We start from the raw sequence: 20,739 nt of genomic DNA on the forward strand, positions 1-20,739 counted from the left end.
ACCTAGTCAATGTGAGGGAGTACAAGTTAGTTGAGGTAATTGAGGTAATATGTCCATGTGCTGTAGGTAGGGGTAAAGTGACTATGCATAGATAATAAACAGTGAGTAGCAGCAGTGTAAAAAAAAGGGGGGTAGGGTCAGTGCAAATAGTCCTGGTAGCCATTTGATTAACTGTTCAGCAGTCTTCTCGTTTGGGGGTAGAAGCTGTTAACAAGCCTTTTGGACCTAGACTTGTCGCTCCGGTACCGCTTGCCGTGCGGTAGCAGAGAGAACAGTCTATGACAGGGTGGCTGGAGTCGTTGACAATTTTTGGGCCTTCCTCTGACACCGCCTGGCATAGACACAGCCTGGCCAGTGATGTACTGGGTCAGTGATGTACCTGCGGTCAGATGCCGAGCAGTTGCCATACCAGGCAGTGATGCAACCTGTCAGGATGCTCTCGATGGTGCAGCTGTATAACTTTTTGAGGAACTGAGGACCCATGCCAAATCTTTTAGTCTCCTGAGGGGGAGTAGGTGGTGTCGTGCCCTCTTCACGATTGTCATGGTGTGTTTGGACCATGATAGTTTGTTGGTGATTTGAACAGCTCTTGCCTGCTCCACTACAGCCCTGTCGATGTGAATGGGGGCGTGCTCGGCCCTCCTTTTCCTGTAGTCCACAATCATCTCCTTGTCTTGATCGCGTTGAAAGAAAGGTTGTTGTCCTGGCACCACACGGTCAGGTCTCTGACCTCCCTATAGGCTGACTCATCGTTGCTGCTGATCAGGCCTACCACTGTTGTGTCGTCGGCAAACTTGGAGTCATGCTTGGCCATCCAGTCGTGGGTGAACAGGGAGTACAGGAGGGGACTAAGCATGCACCCTTGAGGGGCCCCCGTGTTGAGGATCAGCGTGGCAGATGTGTTGTTGCCTACCCTTACCACCTGAGGGCAGCCCGTCAGGAAGTCCAGTATCCAGTTGCAGAGGGAGGTGTTTAGTCCCAAGGTCCTTAGCTCAGTGATGAGCTTTGAGGGCACTATGGTGTTGAACACTGAGTTGTAGTCAATGAACAGCATTCTCACGTAGGTGTTTCTTTTGACCAGGTGGGAAAGGGGAGTGTGGAGTGCAATAGAGATTGTGTCATCTGTGGATCTGTTGTGGAGGTATGCGCCAATTAGTCAGGTTACCTTGGTGTTCTTGGGCACAAGGACTATGGTGGTCTGCTTGAAACATGTAGGTATTACAGACTAGGTTAAGGACAGGTTGAAAGTGTCAGTGAGGACACTTGCCAGTTGGTCAGCGCATGCTCTGAGTGTCCTGGTAATCCATCTGACCCTGCGGCCTTGTGAATGTTGACCTGTTTCAAGGTCTTACTCACATCGGCTACGGAGAGCGTGATCACACAGTTGTCCGGAACAAGTGGTGCTCTCATGCATGCTTTAGTGTTGCTTGCCTTGAAGAGTGCATAGAAATAATTAACTTGTCTGGTAGGCTCATGTCACTGGGCAGCTCACGGCTGGGCTTCCGTTTGAAGTCTGTAATAGTTTGCAAGCCCTGTCACACTGACGAGCGTCAAAGCCGATGTCATAGCATTCAATCTTAGTCCTGTATTGACGCTTTGCCTGTTTGATGGTTCGTCGGAGGGCATAGCAGGATTTCTTTTAAGCGTCCGGGTTTTAGTCCCGCTCCTTGAAAGCGGCAGATCTATCCGTTAACACAGTGAGGATGTTTCCTGTAATCCATGGCTTCTGGTTGGGGTATGTACTTACGGTCACTGTGGGGACAACGTCATCGATGCACTTGTTGATGAAGCTGGTGACTGATGTGGTATAGTCCTCAATGCCATCGGATGAATCCCGGAACATATTCCAGTCTGTGCTAGCAAAACAGTCCTGTAGCTTAGCATTTGCGTCATCTGACAACTTCCAAATTGAGCGAGTCACTGGTACTTCCTGCTTTAGTTTTTGCTTGTAAGCAGGAATCAGAGGATAGAATTATGGTCAGATTTGCCAAATGGAGGATGATGGAGAGCTTTGTATACGTCTCTGTGTGTGGAGTAAAGGTGGTCTAGAGTTTTTTTCCCTCTGGATGTATATGTGACATGCTGGTAGAAATGAGGTAAAACTGGTTTAAGTTTTCCTGTATTAAAGTCCCCAGCCACTGGAACGCCGCCTCTGGATGAGCATTTTCTTGTTTGATTATGGTCTTATACAGCTCATTAGGTGTGATGCCAGCATCAGTTTGTGATGGTAAATAGACAACTACAAAAAATATAGATGAAAACTCTCTTGGTAACTAATGTGGTCTACAGCTTATCATGAGGTACTCTACTTCAGGCAAGCAAAACCTAGAGACTTCATTAATATTAGATTTTGTGCCCCAGCTGGTATTGACAAATAGACACACACCCCAGTCCTCGTCTTACCGAACATAGCTGTTCTGTCCTGCCGATGCACAGAAAACCCAGCCAACTGTATATTATACATATTTCAGCCATGTCTCAGTGAAACATAAGATATTACAGTTTTTAATGTCCCGTTGGTAGGAAAGTCTCGAACGGATCTCATCCAGTTTATTATCCAATGATTGCACGTTGGCCAATAGGACAGATGGTAGAGGCGGGTTACCCACTTGCCAACAAATTCTCACAAGGCACCCGGATCAGCGTCCCCTGTATCGGCGTCTCCTCTTGTTGCGAATGACGGGGATTTGGGCCTGGTCCGGAATCCTTTGAATCTAACTCGTTAAATAAAAAATCTTCATCCAGTTCGAGGTGAGTAATCACTGTTCTGATATCCAGATGCTCTTTTTGGTCATAAGAGACGTTGGCAGAAACATTATGTACAAAATAAGTTACAAACGACTAGAAAAAGCATCTATCCCCTCTAGCGCCAACATCACAATTTTTTATCCCAAATCGATCATTGCATCATATCAGCTTCGAATAACAATTTAACCCACCACCTAAACCCTCCCACAATGAAACACAAACAATGAAGTACCCGATGAAAAGCAAAGATAAAGCAACATAATCACATTGAACAGAAAAGCTACGGCAACCAAATTACATTGAATTTCTCATCAGATGATCCTGTAAAAAGCTTTTGAATGACATGAAGATCTTTATCTCATTCTATAATAGTAAGGTAGAAGCCTTTCATTGTCCTTGTAGAATCAGAGTCAGAATAAGCAGGACACACATGATGAAGAGCCATCCATTCTCAACCTTGTATTTACAGTAAGAACTTACAGTATTAGCATTTCATGGCAATCACTATTATTTCTTCTTAGTCAGTGTACAAATACAATTGCCATTTGAAAGTGAAAATATCTTACTTCTCCATCTCGATATGAAGTCTTAGGTTTTTCCAGATCCAGGGAGCTCTTTAAGGAGATCATTTTGGAAGGTAGGAACAGCAATTGCAAGTGTACCATTTGAGTATGTACAGTAACGTTACATCATCATGTATGATTAATCCATGTCCAATTAGAGTCCAATTAGAGATTGAGTTACTATACTAAATACAGCCTACCTCAAATGTTAATATTGGCGTTAGTTTTCAGTAGATTGTAGAAACATTGGTCACACTTTAAATCAACCATAACAGTAACACTTCAAGTGTTGTTCAATATATAGGTCATGACATAACTCTGTCATTCCAGTTGACATTAGAGTTTATTTAAAAAAAGTTTTGTATTGACACTTTAAGATGCACTTATGACACTGTTATATAATGCTTCGTGAAATAAACTTAATTCATATTAAAAAAATATAATAATGGGCTCCCGAGTGGGGCAGCGGTCTAAGGCACTACAGACCTTGATTCGATTCCGGGCTGTATCACAAATGGCCGTGATCGTGAGTCCCATAGGACGGTGCACAATTGACCCAGCATCGTCCGAGTTAGGGGAGGGTTTGGCCGGGGTGGCTTTACTTGGCTCATTGCACTCTAGCGACTCCTTGTGGAGAGCCGGGTGCCTGCAGGCATCAGGTGAACAGTGTTTCCTCCGACACATTGGTGTGGCTGGCTTCCGGGTTAAGAAGGGCAGGTGTTAAGAAGCACGGTTTGGCGGGTCATGTTTCGGGGGACACATGACTCGACCTTCCCCTTCCGAGCACGTTGGAGAGTGCTAACGATGAAACACGATTGGAATTGGGGATAGAAAGGGGATAAAATACCCCCCCAAAAAAATGATACACAAAATAAATTATAGTAATAAAAAAAGAACAACTCTTCAAGTGTTAACACTATAACGTCTTAACTTATGAAAAGATAATGAAGTATTCAAAAGCACTTCATAAGGCCTACATATATGCTTCAAAAATTATGTATGAGCAAATGTAATTTGTAGTTTGTTTAAAGTGTGACCAAAACATTGATTATGTGCTCAGATGACACCGATCAAGCAGAGCCCAGAACATCCCACAGCATGGGAAACTGAAGGTATTCGTTTGTGACATTCATACACAAAAACAAGTTATGAAACGTTACTCACTATGGCTCTATTCATGATGAGTAATCAAATAATTTCAATCTTTTCACATGCTTCTTCTGAACTTAGCCTAGTTCAGTCAACATGTTAGCGCAGGGCTTCATAAGCTACATGCTGGTGCTACCTGCAGAGGTATGTTCATAGAGATCCTATCATTCACAAATGTATTGTTTTATTTTACCATAGTTATACCATATTTGATCCATTTCTAGAATTAACGTTTTGCTGACCAAGATGGCAGATTTTTTTGTCATGTTGCTAGGATACCAAATTCCACTAGTAAATTGTAGGATCTCTATGGTTATGTTACCCAGTCCTACCATGTTCTTGCGGGCTTCTGCGAAGAGCCTCTTCTCCTCCTCCAGCCTCCTCTTGGCCTCCTCCTCCGCTTTCTTCTCCTCCGCCTCTCTCCTCTGACGCTCCTTGTCCTCGAAGCTGACACACAGCTTCCCTGGCTTGCTGCCCTCCAGGTTCAGCATGGCCATCAACACCTCGTCATCTTCATCCACTATCTGGAGAAGGAGGACAACGACAAGAGAGCTCAAACTAGTGTCTGACATCTCGGGGCTCACAATATTAAACATAAAAAAGGAGCTGGCTGGTCCCAGATCTCTTTGTGCTGGACTTTTGGCATAGGAGCTGGCAAGACAGCACAAACAGATGTGGGATGAGGCGAAGTGACCATCACATTACACTCACTGACCATGATTTTCCTGGCCTCGGCGAAAGCCTTCCTCTCCTCTTCCATTCGTTTCTTGTATTCAACCTCTGCTGCTTTGCGTTCATTCTCTACCCTCTGTTTCTCAAGCTCCTCGAAGCTCAACCTCAGTTTACCAGGCTGGATGACCTCTCTCTCGCCTTGAGCTCCTTGTGAGTCCTCCTCATCTTCTCCCTGCAAGTACATACAGTTCCAAAGTCACACCAGGCCCAAGACTAGGGAAATACAGTGGCTTGCGAAAGTATTCAACCCTTTGGCATTTTTCCTATTTTGTTGCCTTACAACCTGGAATAAAAATTTATTTTTTTGAGGTTTGTATCATTTGATTTACACAACACTTTGAGATGCAAAATATTTTTCATTGTGAAACAAACAAGAAATAAGACAAAAAAACAGAAAACTTGAGCGTGCATAACTTTTCACCCCTCCAAAGTCAATACTTTGTAGAACCACCTTTTGCAGCAATTATAGCTGCAAGTCTCTTGGGTTATGTCTCTATAAGCTTGGCAAATCTAGCCACTGGGATTTTGCCCATTCTTCAAGGCAAAACTGCTCCAGCTCTTCAAGTTGGATGGGTTCTGCTGGTGTACCGCAATCTTTAAGTCATACCACAGATTCTCAATTGGATTGATGTCTGGGCTTTGACTAGGCCATTCCAAGACATTTAAATGTTGCCCCTTAAACCACTCAAGTGCTTCTTTAGCAGTATGCTAAGGGTCATTGTCCTGCTGGAAGGTGAACCTCCGTCCCAGCTTAAATCTCCCTTAAGAATTTCCCTGTATTTAGCGCCATCCATCATTCCTTAAAATCTGACCAGTTTCCCAGTCCCTGCCGATGAAAAACATCCCCACAGCATGATGCTGCCACTACCATGCTTCACTGCAGGAATGGTGTTCTCAGGGTGATGAGAGGTGTTGGGTTTGCACCAGACATAGCGTTTTCCTTGATGGTCTGACTAGAGTACCTTCTTCCATATGTTTGGGGAGTCTTCACTGTGGAGCATTGCAGCTTCTTCAGGGTTATCTTTGATCTCTTTGTTGCCTCTCTGATTAATGCCCTCCTTGCCTGGTCCGTGAGTTTGGTGGGCGGCCCTCTCTTGGCAGGTTTGTTGTGGTGCCATATTCTTTCTTTTTTTTTTTACAATGGATTTAATGGTGCCCCTGATCGGTACTTCTCCACAACTTTGACTGTGACCTGTTTGGAGAACTCCTTGGTCTTCATGGTGCCGCTTGCATGGTGGTGCCCCTTAGTGGCGTTGCCTTTCAGAACAGGTGTATATATACAGAGATCATGTGACAAATCATGTGACACTTAGATTGCACACAGTTGGACTTTATTTGACTAATTATGTGACTTCCAAAGGTAATTGGTTGGACCAGATCATATTTAGGGACTTCATAGCAAAGGGGTGAATACATATGCACGCACCACTTTTAGTTTTTTTTGTTTTAGAAATTTTTTGACACCATTTCTTTTTTTCATTTCACTTCACCAATTTGGACTATTTTGTGTATGTCCATTACATGAAATCCAAATAAAAATCAATTTAAATTACAGGTTATAATGCAACAAAATAGGAAAAATGCCAAGGGGGATGAATACTTTTGCAAAGCACTGGATAGCTCAGGTGGTTAGAACACAGTAATAACAACAACCACCACAATAACAACAACAACCACCACAATAACAACAACAACCACAATAACAACAACAACAACCACAATAACAAAACAGGTTCAATCCCCAAAGGAGATTCAGAACACCTAATGAAGGAGTTGACTAAATAACCTTTATAACTATACTATACACATTATGAATGTTCTGACAGATGTGTGTAGTTACAGTATAGTTTTCAAAAAAGGGGACTTGTGATGGATAGTTTTAATTAAGGACCTTATGCAATGCTTATGATACTATTTTAACCTGTATAACTACCTTCCTATAATTAAACCCAGCAAAAAAAGAAACATCTTCTCACTGTCATCTGCATTTATTTTCAGCAAACTTAACATATGTAAATATTTGTATGAACATAACAAGATTCTACAACTGAGACATGAACTGAACAAGTTCCACAGACATGTGACTAACAGAAATTGATTAATGTGTCCCTGAACAAAGGGGGGGTCAAAATCAAAAGTAACAGTCAGTATCTGTGTGGCCACCAGCTGCATTAAGTACTGCAGTGCATCTCCTCCTCATGGAATGCACCAGATTTGCCAGTTCTTGCTGTGAGATGTTACCCCACTCTTCCACCAAGGCACCTGCAAGTTCCCAGACATTTCTGGGGGGAATGTCCCTAGCCCTCACCCTCCGATCCAACAGGTCCCAGACGTGCTCAATGGGATTGAGATCCGGGCTCTTCGCTGGCCATGGCAGAACACTGACATTCCTGTATTGCAGGAACTAATGCACAGAACGAGCAGTATGGCTGAATGGCATTGTCATGCTGGAGGGTCATGTCAGGATGAGCCTGCAGGAAGGGTACCACATGAGGGAGGAGGATATCTTCCCTGTAACGCACAGCATTGAGATTGCCTGCAATGACAACAAGCTCAGTCCGATGATGCTGTGACACACCGCCCCAGACCATAATATTTGCTTATTTTTTAATTTCACCTTTATTTAACCAGGTAGGCCAGTTGAGAACCAGTTCTCATTTACAACTGTGACCTGACCAAGATTAAGCAAAGCAGTGCGACGCAAACAACAACACAGAGTTACACATGGAATAAACAAACGTACAGTCAATAACACAATAGAAGAAAAAAAATCTCTATACAGTGTGTGCAAATGAGGTAAGATTAGGGAGGTAAGGCAATAAATAGGCCGAAGTGATTACAATTTAGCAATTAAACACTGGTGTGACAGATGTGCAGAAGATGAATGTGCAAGTAGAGACACTGGGGTGCAAAGGGGCAAAAAAAGAAAATAACAATATGGAGATGAGGTAGTTGGATGGGCTATTTACAGATGGGCTATGTACAGGTGCAATGATCTGTGAGACTTGTAGATGGCCTGGAGCCAGTGGGTTTGGCAACGAATATGAAGCGAGGGCCAGCCAACGAGAGCATACAGGTCGCAGTGGTGGGTAGTATATGGGGCTTTGGTGACAAAACAGATGGCACTGTGATAGACTGCATCCAATTTGCTGAGTGTTGGACGCTATTTTGTAAATGACATCGCTGAAGTCAAGGATCGGTAGGATAGTCAGTTTTACGAGGGTATGTTTGGCAGCATGAGTGAAGAATGCTGTGTTGCGAAATAGGAAGCCGATTCAAGATTTCATTTTGGATTGGAGCTTACAGTCTAACCAGACACCTAGGTATTTGTAATTGTCCACATATTCTAAGTCAGAACCGTCCAGAGTAGTGATGCTGGACGGGCGGGCAGGTGTGGGCAGCGATCAGTTGAAGAGCATGCATTTAGTTTTACTTGCATATAAGAGCAGTTGGAGGCCACAGAAGGAGAGTTGTATGGCATTGAAGCTCGTCTGGAGGTTAGTTAACACAGTGTCCAAAGAAGGTCCAGAAGTATACAGAATGGTGTCGTCTGCGTAGAGGTTGATCAGAGAATCACCACCAGCAAGAGCGACATCATTGATGTATACAGAGAAAAGAGTCAGCCAGAGAATTGAACCCTGTGGCACCCCCATAGAGACTGACAGAGGTTCGGACAACAGGCCCTCCGATTTGACACACTGAACTCTGTCTGAGAAGTAGTTGGTGAACCAGGCGAGGCAGTCATTTGAGAAACCAAGGCTGCTGAATCTGCCGATAAGAATGTGGTGATTGACAGTCGAAGCCTTGGCCAGGTTGATGAATACGGCTGCACAGTATTGTCTTTTATCGATGGCGGTTATGATATCATTTAGGACCTTGAGCATGGCTGAGGTGCACCCATGACCAGCTCGGAAACCAGATTGCATAGCGGAGAAGGTACGGTGGGATTCAAAATGGTCGGTAATCTGTTCGTTATCTTGGCTTTCGAAGACCTTAGAAAGGTAGATATAGGTCTGTAACAGTTTGGGTCTAGAGTGTCTCCCCCTTTGAAGAGGGGGATGACCGCAGCAGCTTTCCAATCTTTCTCAGACGATACGAAAGAGAGGTTGAACAGGCTACTAATAGGGATTGCAACAATTGCAGTGAATAATTAAAGAAAGAGAGGGTCCAGATTGCCTAGCCCAGCTAATTTGTAGGGATCCAGATTTTGCAGCTCTTTCAGAACATCTGCTATCTGGATAGGGGTGAAGGTGAAATGTGGGAGGCTTGGGAAAGTTGCTGTGGGGTGTGCAGGGCAGTTGACCGGGGTAGGGGTAGCCAGTGGAAAGCATGGCCAGCCGTAGAAGAATGATTATTGAAATTGTCAATTATAGTGGATTTATCGGTGGTGACAGTGTTTCCTGTTCTCAGTGCAGTGGGCAGCTGGGAGGAGGTGCTCTTATTCTCCTTGGACTTTACAGTGTCCCAGAACTTTTTGGAATTTGTGCTAAAGGATGCAATTTTCTCTTTGAAAAAGCTAGCCTTTGCGTTCCTAACTGCCTGTGTATATTGGTTCCTAACTTCCCTGAAAAGTTGCATATCGCGGGGGCTATTTGATGCTAATGCAGTATGCCACAGAATGTTTTTGTGCTGGTCAAGGGCAGTCAGGTCTGGAGTGAACCAAAGGCTATATCTGTTCCTGGTTCTACATTTTTTTAATGGGGCATGTTTATTTAAGATGGTGAGGAAAGCAATTTTAAAGAATAACCAGGCATCCTCTACTGACGGAATGAGGTCAATATCCTTCCAGGATACCCAGGCCAGGTCGATTAGAAAGGCCTGCTCGCTGAAGTAATTTGTGTGAGATTGAGGACATCTAGCTTAGATTGTAGGACGGCCGTGGTGTTAAGCATATCCCAGTTTCGGTCACTTAACAGTTCGAGCTCTGAAGATAGATGGGGGGCAATCAATTCACATATGGTGCCCAGGGCACAGCTCGGGGCAGAAGGTGGTCTATAACAAGCGGCAACGGTGAGAGACTTGTTTCTGGAAAGGTGGATTTTTAGAAGTAGAAGCTTGAATTGTCTGGGCACAGACCTGGATAGTATGACAGAACTCTACAGGCTATCTCTGCAGTAGCTTGCAACTCTGCCCTCTTTGGCAGTTCTATCTTGTCGTAAAATGCTATAGTTAGGGATGGAAATGTCAGGATTTTTGGAGGCCTTCCTAAGCCAGGATTCAGACAGGACATCACAGTTGGCAGAGTGTGCTAAAGCAGTGAATAAAACAAACTTAGGGAGGAGGCTTCTAATGTTAACATGCATGAAACTGTAACGGCTTTCGTCTTCCTCCTTGTTTGAGGAGGAGAAGTTAGAAGGATCGGAGGACCAATGTGCAGCGTGGTAATTGTTCATCTTGTTTAATAAAAGTGAACACTCAAAATACAAAAAACCCGGATTAACCTCTACAAGGCCCGGATTAACCTCTACATTACCAGAGGAACAGAGGAGGAGTAGGATAAGGGTACGGCTAAAGGCTATAAGAACTGGTCGTCTAGTGCATTCCGAACAGAGAGTAGAAGGAGCAAGTTTCTGGGCGAGGAAGAATAAATTCAAGGCATAATGTACAGACAAGACTATGGTAGGATGTGAATACAGTGGAGGTAAACCTAGGCGTTGAGTGACGATGAGAGAGGTTTTGTCTCTAGAGACATCATTTAAACCAGGTGAGGTCACCGCACGTGTGGGAGGGGAAAGAAAAAGGGCTAGCTAAGGCATATTGAGCAGGGCTGGTGGCTCTACAGTGAAAAAAGACAATGATCACCAACTAAAACTGCAATGGACAAGGCATATTGACATTAGGGAGAGGCATGCGTAGCCGAGTGATCATAGGGACTAGTGGGTAGCTAGGTGAGCTGGAGACACGGCGATTCAGACAGCTAGCGGGCTGGGGATAGCAGGCTAGCAGAAGGGCTTTAGGGGGACGTCGTAACGGAAAAGTCTGTTGTAGCTCCCTCGGACGGTTACGTCGGCAGACCAGTCGTGATGGATTGGCAGGGCTCCGTGTAGGCAGTAAAAGGGTCCAGGCCAAATGGCAAAATAGGTATTGTAGCCCAAGGAGTGGCTGATGGACCTCTTCAGCTAACAGTCCGATATGCTCTAGACAGCTAGCGGGCTGCGGCTAGCAGGCTAGCGGATGGGCCTTCTGGGGACGTCTCGATGGAGGAGCCTGTTGAAACCCCATCGGGCGGATTATGTCGGTAGACCAGTCTTGATGGATCGGCGGGGCTCCGTGTCAGCAGTAAAAGGGTCCAGGCCAATTGGCAAAATAGGTATTGTAGCCCAAGGAGTGGCTGATGGACCTCTTCCGCTTGCAGGGAGATGGGCCTAGCACGAGGCTAGTTCCAGGCTAACTGGTGCTTGCTTCGGGACAGAGACGTTAGCCAGGGGTAGCCACTCAGATAGCAGCTAGCTAGCTGCGATGATCCAGGTCAAAAGGTTCAGAGCTTGCGGTAGAAATCCGAAGCTGTGGAGAAAAAGCAGTCCGGTATGCTCTGGGCTGAATCGCGCTGTGCAGACTGGCAGGAGTTGACCGGGCTAAGGTTAGCTGATGACCGCTAGCAGTGGCTAACTGACTACAAGCTAATAGCTAGTTAGCTGGCTAGCTTCTGTTGGGGGTTCCTGTTCTAAAGTATATAAAATAGCAGATTCATACCACATTGGGTGAGACGGGTTGCAGGAGAGTATGTTGAAATTGAGGTTAAAAATATAAAAAATATATACGAAATATATATGAAGGAAAAATATATATATACACGGGACACGACAACACAAAGACAAAGACGTCTGAACTGCTATGCCATCTTGGATTCGAACCATGACGGACCCTCCACCTCCAAATATATACGGAGGAAAAAATATATGGGGCGGCAGCGTAGCCTAGTGGTTAGAGTGTTGGACTAGTAACCGAAAGGTTGCAAGATTGAATCCCCAAGCTGACAAGGTACAAATCTGTCGTTCTGCCCCTGAACAAGGCTGTTCCTAGGCTGTCATTGAAAATAAGAATTTGTTCTTAACTGACTTGCCTAGTTAAATAAAGGTAAAATAAAATGTATATACATGGGACACAACAAGACAAAGACGTCTGAACTGCTACGAAATCTTGGATTCATGACGGACCCTCCACCTCCAAATCGATCCCGCTCCAGAGTAAAGGCCTCGGTGTAATGCTCATTGCTTCGATGATAAATGCAAATCTGACCATCACCCCTGGTGAGACAAAACCGCGACTCGTCAGTGAAGAGCACTTTTTGCCAGTCTTGTCTGGTCCAGCGATGGTGGGTTTGTGTCCATAGTTGACGTTATTGCCAGTGATGTCTAGGGAGGACCTGCCTCACTTCAAGCCCTCTGTCCAGTCTCTCTCAGCCTATTGTGGACAGTCTAAGCACTGATGGAGGGATTGTGCGTTCCTGGTGTAACTCGGCAGTTGTTGTTGCCATCCTGTACCTGTCCTGCAGGTGTGATGTTCGGATGTACCGATCCTGTGCAGGTGTTGTTACATGTGGTCTGCCACTGCGAGGACGATCTGCTGTCCATCCTGTCTCACTGTAACACTGTCTTAGGCACCTACCGTCTGTAAGCTGTTAGTGTCTTAACAACCATTCCACTGGTGCATGTTCATTAATTGTTTATGGTTCATTGAACAAGCATGGGAAACAGTGTTTAAACCCTTTACAATGAAGATATGCGTAGTTATTTGGATATTTACGAATTATCTTTGAAACACAGGATCCAGTAAAAGTTATGTTTCTTTTTTTGCTGACTTTACATTGCACAACAACATTCAAGCTCTGACAGATACATTTTTAAAAGTATTATCAAAGACAGCACAAGTCAACTTCAAAAGCACAAGAGGAAAGCACTGAATGTAAGGGTTTGCAAAGGGAATGTGCAGGGTTGACACGGAATGCCACTGCTAATTTATCTCCAAGGTTAATCTAGCACTGAAATGCTGTATCTCAGCTCTCACAAGGAAAGAACAGGACATTGAAATATGATGTGCTAATAAGTGAATAAGATATTTTATAAGATCAGTCACCATTTCCAGCTTGGCCTCCTCAAAGGCTTTCTTCTCGTCCTGCAGACGTCGTTTAGCCTCCCTTTCTGCCTGTTTTCTCAGGCATTCCTGCCTCTCCTTCTCAGCCTCCTCAAACGTCATTTTTAGCTTCCCAGGAGTCACCTGCTCCTTCTCTGTGGGCTGTTCCTCGTCCTCATCCTGGTGTTGACACAATCAGTCTACATCAGAGACCACCATATCCACATGAAGTATTGACACAGACAGAATATAATAGCTTTCATGAAATATGAGATTTTCCTAGAAACACCTATGCTCAATCTACACCTAGACCACCATGAAGTATTGACACCGATATAATCTCTTTCCTGAAATATTAGATTTGTAGAAACAGCTGTGCAGCCAGTCCTGCCGAAGCCTATGGGAGCGGTTCTCCTCAGCTCACCTGGACGACCGAGCTCTGCTTGGCCTCGCGGAAGGAGCGCCTGTTCTCATTGTAGCGCTTCTTCTTCTCCTCCTCTGTCCTCTTCTTCTGCTCTTCCTCGCGGTTTTTCTCCAGGTCCTCAAAGTTCATCTTGATCCTGCCTGGAGGTCGTGACGGCTTGGCCGGCACCACACGGACCAGGATGGTGTCATCTCCCTCCTGACATAAATGGACAAAAGCCATTGTTAGAAGAGTAAATTACAATAACATAAAATACGATAAGACAAGACAATACGATAAGACAAGACAAACAAACCATTTCCTGGTCTGTGAACTTTGCAAATGCTGAAGTGGTCGTGTTTATTCAAGTAATGGACTAAACCTATGTTATACATTATGAAATTATTAGTTGATACCTCTCAACTAAAAAAGAAAATCCCCACAAACAAAATACACACACACACACACACACACACACACACACACACACACACACACACACACACACACACACACACACACACACACACACACACACACACACACACACACACACACACACACACACACACACACAGAGAGAAGATAGGCCTTGAAGGAGAACATTCTTTTGGTAATGGCCAACATTTGCAGTAGACCTGTCAGTGAATGTCAGCCCTAAGATAGGAGCGTCTAATTCTGTCAGCTAGCTGGGAGGCAGGGGCTAATTTAGACAGTCAGTGGTGTGGGAAACAGTTACCAGTCACATGCTGTCTATACCCGTCAGTGTCTGTGGCTCAAGCAGCAGCAGTAGAACTCATTAGCCCAGTTGTTTCTATCCCACTCAGTCAGTACTGGCTCCGATTGAAGCTACCTCCCTGGCTCAATAAACCAGGAAGAATTCCCCAAGTTTTCACTAACTTTTACAGTATAGGTACATGCAGTGAAAGGAGACAATGAAGAGATAGGTTTATCCAGCTTTCATCATGTTCAAGAGACAAATGACTGTAATTCAGTGGAGTAGAACTAACAACAACACTGTGTGAACAGTAAGTACTGTATATAAACAGACAATATCCATGCAGCCTGTCCATCCACAGCCAAACCAAACGTATTTCCACAAAAAGGAAACCCTTTCAATAGGCTTTGTCAGCGTAACTATATTGGAACATCTCTGTAATTGCCCTGTGCCAAGATAGAAAGTACATTCAGTACCACTCTTCCTTTAATTTAATTACATTAGAATTAGTCTAGTAGTAGTAAGTACTATGTAATTCCCTATCTAGTACAAGGTCATTAACATATTCATTAGAGTGATCTTGAAATGGCACGCAAAGGTTAGCAGGTGCCACAGGTGTATTAGCAGGTGTATTTCAAATTGAATTTGAAAGAATAACATGAATGTTTTCTATTGTATATTTGAAATTTGCATTATAAATTTGAACAAAATGTGTTATTACTTGTAACCATCCAGTACCTTGTTGTATCTAGGTCAACAAATCGATTTGGTAAAGAAGAACTGGCTTCAATCCAGTTTGGCATGGCTACAACTACAGCTAGGTTAGCTGTACAACTACAGCTAGCCTAGCGTTAGGCTCAGCTTCCAGGCTTCACTAACGTCATACCAAAGGTGAGATGAAAGCCCGTGGCAGAGGCTAGCCTAGCTTTAATGCACAGCTAGTGCTGAATGCTTCTTAAAGCAGCCAGCCTATTTCAGTTTATGTCACATTCTAAGGCCTGTATCTGAAGAAGGCTGTGTGATGACACATCTGAAGACTTATATGATATACACTACCTATTAAAAGTTTTACAACACCTACTCATTCAAGGGTTTTCTTTATTTTCACAATTATGCTCAATTTTCACAATTCTACATTGTAGAATAATAGTGAAGACATCAAAACTATAAACGTGTTAAACAAATCAAAATATATTTTAGATTTGAAATTCGTCAAATAGCCCCCCTTTTCCTTGATGACAGCTTTGCACACACTTGGCATTCTCTCAACCAGCTTCACCTGGAATGCTTTTCCAAGTCTTGAAGGAGTTCCCACAAATGCTGAGCACTTGTTGGCTGTTTTTCCTTCAATCTGTGGACCGACTCATCGCAAACCATCTCAATTTGGTTGAGGTCAGGGGATTGTGGAGGCCAGGTCATCTGATGCAGCACTCCATCACTCTCCTTCTTGGTCAAATAGCCCTTACAACGCCTGGAGGTGTTTTGGGTCATTGTACTGTTGAAAACAAATGATAGTCCCACTAAGCCAAACCAGATGGGAGGGCACATCTCTGCAGAATGCTGTGGTAGCCATGCTGGTTAAATCACAGACAGTGTCACCAACAAAGCACCCCCACACCATAACACCTCCTACATGTTTTATGGTGGGAAATACACATTCAGAGATTATCCGTTCACCCACACCGCGTCTCAAAGATACAGCGGTTGGAACCAAAAATATCACATTTGGACTCCAGACCAAAGGACACATTCGGTCTGATGTCCATTGCTCGTGTTTCTTGGCCCAAGCACGTCTCTTCTTATTGGCGTCCTTTAGTAGTGGTTTCTTTGCAGCATTTCGACCATGAAGGCCTGATTCACACAGTCTCCTCTGAACAGTTGATGTTGAGATGTGTCTGTTACTTGAACTCTGTGAAGCATTTATTTGGGCTGCAATTTCTGAGGCTGGTAACTCTAATGAACTTATCCTCTGCAGCAGAGGTAACTCTGGGTCTTCCATTCCTGTGGCGGTCCTCATGAGAGCCAGTTTCATCATAGCGCTTGATAGTAATGATGGACTGTTATTTCTCTTTGCTTATTTGAGCTGTTCTTGCCATAATATAGACTTGCTCTTTTACCAAATAGGGCTATCTTCTGTATATACCCCTACCTTGTCACAACACAACTGATTGGCTCAAACACATTAAGAAGGAAATAAATTATTTGAAGAAGGCACACCTGTTAATTGAAATGCATTCCAGGTGACTACCTCATGAAGCTGGTTGAGAGAATGCCAGGAGTGTGCAAATCTGTCATCAAGGCAAAGGGTGGCTACTCTGAAGAATCTCAAATATAAAATATTTTGTTTTTTTAACACTTTTTTGGTTACTACATGATTCCATGTGTTATTTCATAGTTTTGATGTCTTCACTATTATTCTACAATGTACAAAATATTAAAAATAAAGAAAACCCTTGAATGAGTCGGTGTTCTAAAACCTTTGACCGGTACTGTATCTCTGATAGTATATACTGTATCAGACACGATATGTGCTCTCGGAGCTGCAATGGATTACAGCACCACTCAAATCCATTACAGCAACTGTTAGCCTTTCAAATGGCACTTAAAATACATCATCCAGGTGGCAGTTGAGGATTACCTGACTGTTTACACAGAGGTGGAGGCCAGTCCCTCAATGGAGGCAGCGATTGAGCAATCCAGCCCTGATGTACCGCTTCCCCTATAGGCTACATTACAGTTTACCTCTGGCCCAACGAAGGAATCCCGCAGTCTTACCTCAGCGGCTTTCTTGGCCAGCTCCTTCTGCATCTTCGCTTTCTCCATGATGTCCTGGACGGCGCGCTTCTTCCTCTCCTCCTCCATCCGTTTCCTCTCCTCATCTTGTCTCTGCTTCTCCATCTCGGCAAACTTCCCCTTCACACTGCCTGTAGAGTGTAGACCCCACATGGTGATGATGAGACCACAGTACAAACACCAGGGTCGTGTTCATTAGCCCCCGCAACAGTTTTTACAACAGTTTGCAATGGAACATGACAATGAGTGTTAATTATTGGTTAGGTCCAGGTAGTCTCACCCTATTTCAGTCTGTTTCCTTCCATTAGTTGCCTAATGAATACAACCCAATGGGTGAGATGAGGATTAGGACAGCACCCTCCTCCTCAGCCCTCTCCCAGTCCACCTGCCCCCCATTTCCTACCTGTGATCTTGGGGACGTAGGATTTCTCTACCTTGGCCGGCTTCACCTCCTCCTCCTCATCACTGGAGGCGAGTAGTTCTTTTATCTGTGGTGGATCAGAGGGAGAGCGTTGCTGAGAGGTTACCAGTTTATCTGGGATCATCTGCTCTGCACGCTGGCCACCTCAGGAGCCATGCTGGGCCCAGAAAGTACTCAAGGCCCTAATCTGGTAAAATAGCACGAGCATGTGACCCACAGGGAGGCCTCTGATTGGATCATGCGGTTGTGACATAGGGGGAGATCAACACTTAGGCATCCGGTCTCTAAGAGTTGGCTACGACAGTACAGGGCGTTTTCTTCCCTCCTCCTGAGTATCAAGGTGTTCCACCCTTGTATCAGACGTTGCTTGTTTTACTATAATGTTTCCTGTGATACAGCTTGTAATAACGGACAACATGCGTAAAATAGAAAATGTATTTAGGATGTTGTCAATTATCCCCATGTTTTGGGTATAAGTTTACCCTAAGCACAAACCAAGCACATCTATAACATAATTGTTAAGATATTTCAATAGAACGTTGAGATTTTTTTGTGCAAAGTGATATGATGCTGATATGAGTTTTCCAGTACACCCACACTGCTGTTGTTGAGGCTCGTGCTCCATGCCATGCAGGTCACAGTTAGTTGGGGTTAACTCTCTCGGTGTTTGACCGCCGACCTGTTGCTTCCTGCGGTTGTATTCTCTCTCCTTGACATACTGCTCCTTCCTTTTCTGGTGCTCCTCTAGGCTCCTCCTACTGTTGCGCTCCTCCCTGGCCTTCTGCATGGCCTCGAACTTGTTCTTCACGTCAGCCTTACCGATCTGGGGCACGTAGCTCCTGGCCACCGGCTTTTTGGAGCGCAGAAGTCTCTGGAGTAAGACGAAAATACAAGAAATGAATTGCTAAGGTTCTTTTATAGGAGTGTGGTTCTCAGATCTAAAAGAGACGTTTTGAATAGTGCTATTTAGCTGAACGTTACAGAAACGTTATGAAAGATCTACAGGCTGTCAATCCCTAATGCAAGGATAGACAACATTGATGGGGGTGGGGGCCACAAAAAATCTGAACTCATCACGAGGGGCCTCAGTGGCTAGCAGGTCTGCGTACCCAAATTCTTACCCACACATGTAGTCAGAGCCGGCCTAGCCTTTTGGGGGCCCTAAGCAGAATTTGATCCACGAGCTTACAAAAGGGTGGTGTTATGGTCCGCAGCCGGCCAGTTGCCCATCCCTGCCCTAGTGTAACATCTGTGGTTGACTCAGCAACGTGCTACACTTAAGATTGACTCTTCTGAATGGTAAATCTATCCAGAAGCAAAGTACATATCACATATTTCCATTTCAACTGTTGATAGCAGGATGAACACAAAGGGCCGTGCCTCACCTTTTGTTTCAGAGCCACCTCAGATACGTTCTGTGACTGGTCCTTCTCTTCTTTCTCTGACTCATCGTTCAGGTCATGTGCCACTCCATTTTGTGCCACATCGTTCTTGTCTTTCCTGGATCTTGACCTTTGCCTTGCCTTGTCCTTAACTGTATAATTTTCTTTGTGCTCCACATCATTCCTGTCGTGTGCCTCATCTTCTTCCTCCTCCTCTTCCTCGGGCTCTGTGTGAACCTCATCCTCTTCGGTGTGAACTTCTTCCTCATGGTCATTGTGCGCCTCATTCTTTTCTTGTGCCTCATCATGTTCGTCATGGGACACATCGTTATTTTTGTATGCCACATTGTCTTTGTGTGCCAAATCATGCTTGTCGTGTTCCACATCGTCCTCTTTGTGTGCCACATGGCCATGCAACTCGTTCATGTCGTCGTTGTTCTCTTTATCACTCATTTCGTGTGCTTCATCACACACATCATGTGCCACATCAGCCATGTCGTATGCGACATCAGCAATATGTTGTGCTACCTCAGTCATGTTCACGCCACGCTGACAAATTAACAGGGCCCTCTTCAAATGTTACCTGTCAAAAAAATAAAAACACCATTATGGTATGATACAATAACAACAAACATCTTTCTCTTCACATAATCATGTATTATTCATAACTTACAGTGCATTCGGAAAGTATTCAGACCCCTTCCCCTTTCCCACATTTTTTTTAAAGTTACAGCCATATTCTTAGATGTATTCATCTACACACAATAATACCCTATCATGACAAAGCGAAAAAAAACATAAATACCTTATTTACATAAGTATTCAGACCCTTTGCTATGCCACTCAAAATTGAGCTCAGGTGCATCCTGTTTCCATTGATCATCCTTGAGATGTTTCTACAACTTGATTGGAGTCCACCTGTGGTCAATTCAATTGATTGGACATGATTTAGAAAGGCACACACCTGTCTATCCCACAGTTGACAGTGCATGCCAGAGCATAAACCAAGTCGCAATCCGAGACAGGATTGTGTCAAGGCACAGCTCTGGGGAAGGGTACCAAAACATTTCTGCAGCTTTGAAGGTCCCCAAGAACACAATAGCCTCCCTCATTCTTAAATGAAAGAAGTTTGGAACCACTAAGACTCTTCTTAGAGCTGGCCGACCCGGCCAAATTGAGCAACCGAGGGAGAAGGGTCTTGGTCAGGGAGGTGACCAAGAACCCAATGGTCACTCTGACAGAGCTCTAGAGTTCCTCTGTGGAGATGGGAGAACCTTCCAGAAGGACAACCATCTCTGCAGCACTTCAGGCCTTTATGGTAGAGTGGCCAGACGGAAGCCATTTCTCAGTAAAAAGCACATAACAGCCAGCTTGGAGTTTGCCAAATGCCCCCTAAAGGACTCTCAGACCATGAGAAACAAGATGCTCTGGTCTGATGAAACCAAGATTGAACTCTTTGGCCTGAATGCCAAGCGTCACATCTGGAGGAAACCTGGCACCATCCCTACGATGAAGCATGGTGGTGGCAGCATCATGCTGTGGCGATGTTTTTCAGCGGCTGAGAGACTAGTCAGGATCGAGGCATGATTGAACTGAGCAAAGTACAGAGAGATCCTTGATAAAAACCTGCTCCAGAGCGCTCAGGACCTCAGCCAAGACAACGCAGGAGTGGCTTCAGGACAAGTCTCTGAATGTCCTTGAGTGGCTTGAACCTGATCGAACATCTCTGGAGACCTGAAAATAGCTATGCAGCGACG

At 44.5% G+C, this 20,739-nt stretch overlaps 1 protein-coding gene across 1 annotated transcript in view; it reads right to left on the bottom strand.

The window, feature by feature from the left end:
• The window catches only part of LOC129867416 (nexilin-like), a 30,224-nt gene that overhangs the window by 2,953 nt on the left and 6,532 nt on the right, over window positions 1-20,739 (bottom strand). Inside the window, exons 2-9 of the mRNA XM_055940799.1 lie at window positions 18,986-19,565; window positions 18,280-18,471; window positions 17,583-17,667; window positions 17,162-17,310; window positions 13,690-13,887; window positions 13,269-13,445; window positions 5,176-5,364; window positions 4,793-4,984 (exon numbers count right to left, since the gene is read on the bottom strand). Of these exons, the coding sequence (XP_055796774.1) occupies window positions 4,793-4,984; window positions 5,176-5,364; window positions 13,269-13,445; window positions 13,690-13,887; window positions 17,162-17,310; window positions 17,583-17,667; window positions 18,280-18,471; window positions 18,986-19,519 (1,716 nt within the window). The 5' untranslated portion in view covers window positions 19,520-19,565. The remainder of the gene's footprint in view (window positions 1-4,792; window positions 4,985-5,175; window positions 5,365-13,268; window positions 13,446-13,689; window positions 13,888-17,161; window positions 17,311-17,582; window positions 17,668-18,279; window positions 18,472-18,985; window positions 19,566-20,739) is intronic.

Source organism: Salvelinus fontinalis, chromosome 12, assembly GCF_029448725.1.
Source record: "Salvelinus fontinalis isolate EN_2023a chromosome 12, ASM2944872v1, whole genome shotgun sequence".
Taxonomy (NCBI): domain Eukaryota; kingdom Metazoa; phylum Chordata; class Actinopteri; order Salmoniformes; family Salmonidae; genus Salvelinus; species Salvelinus fontinalis.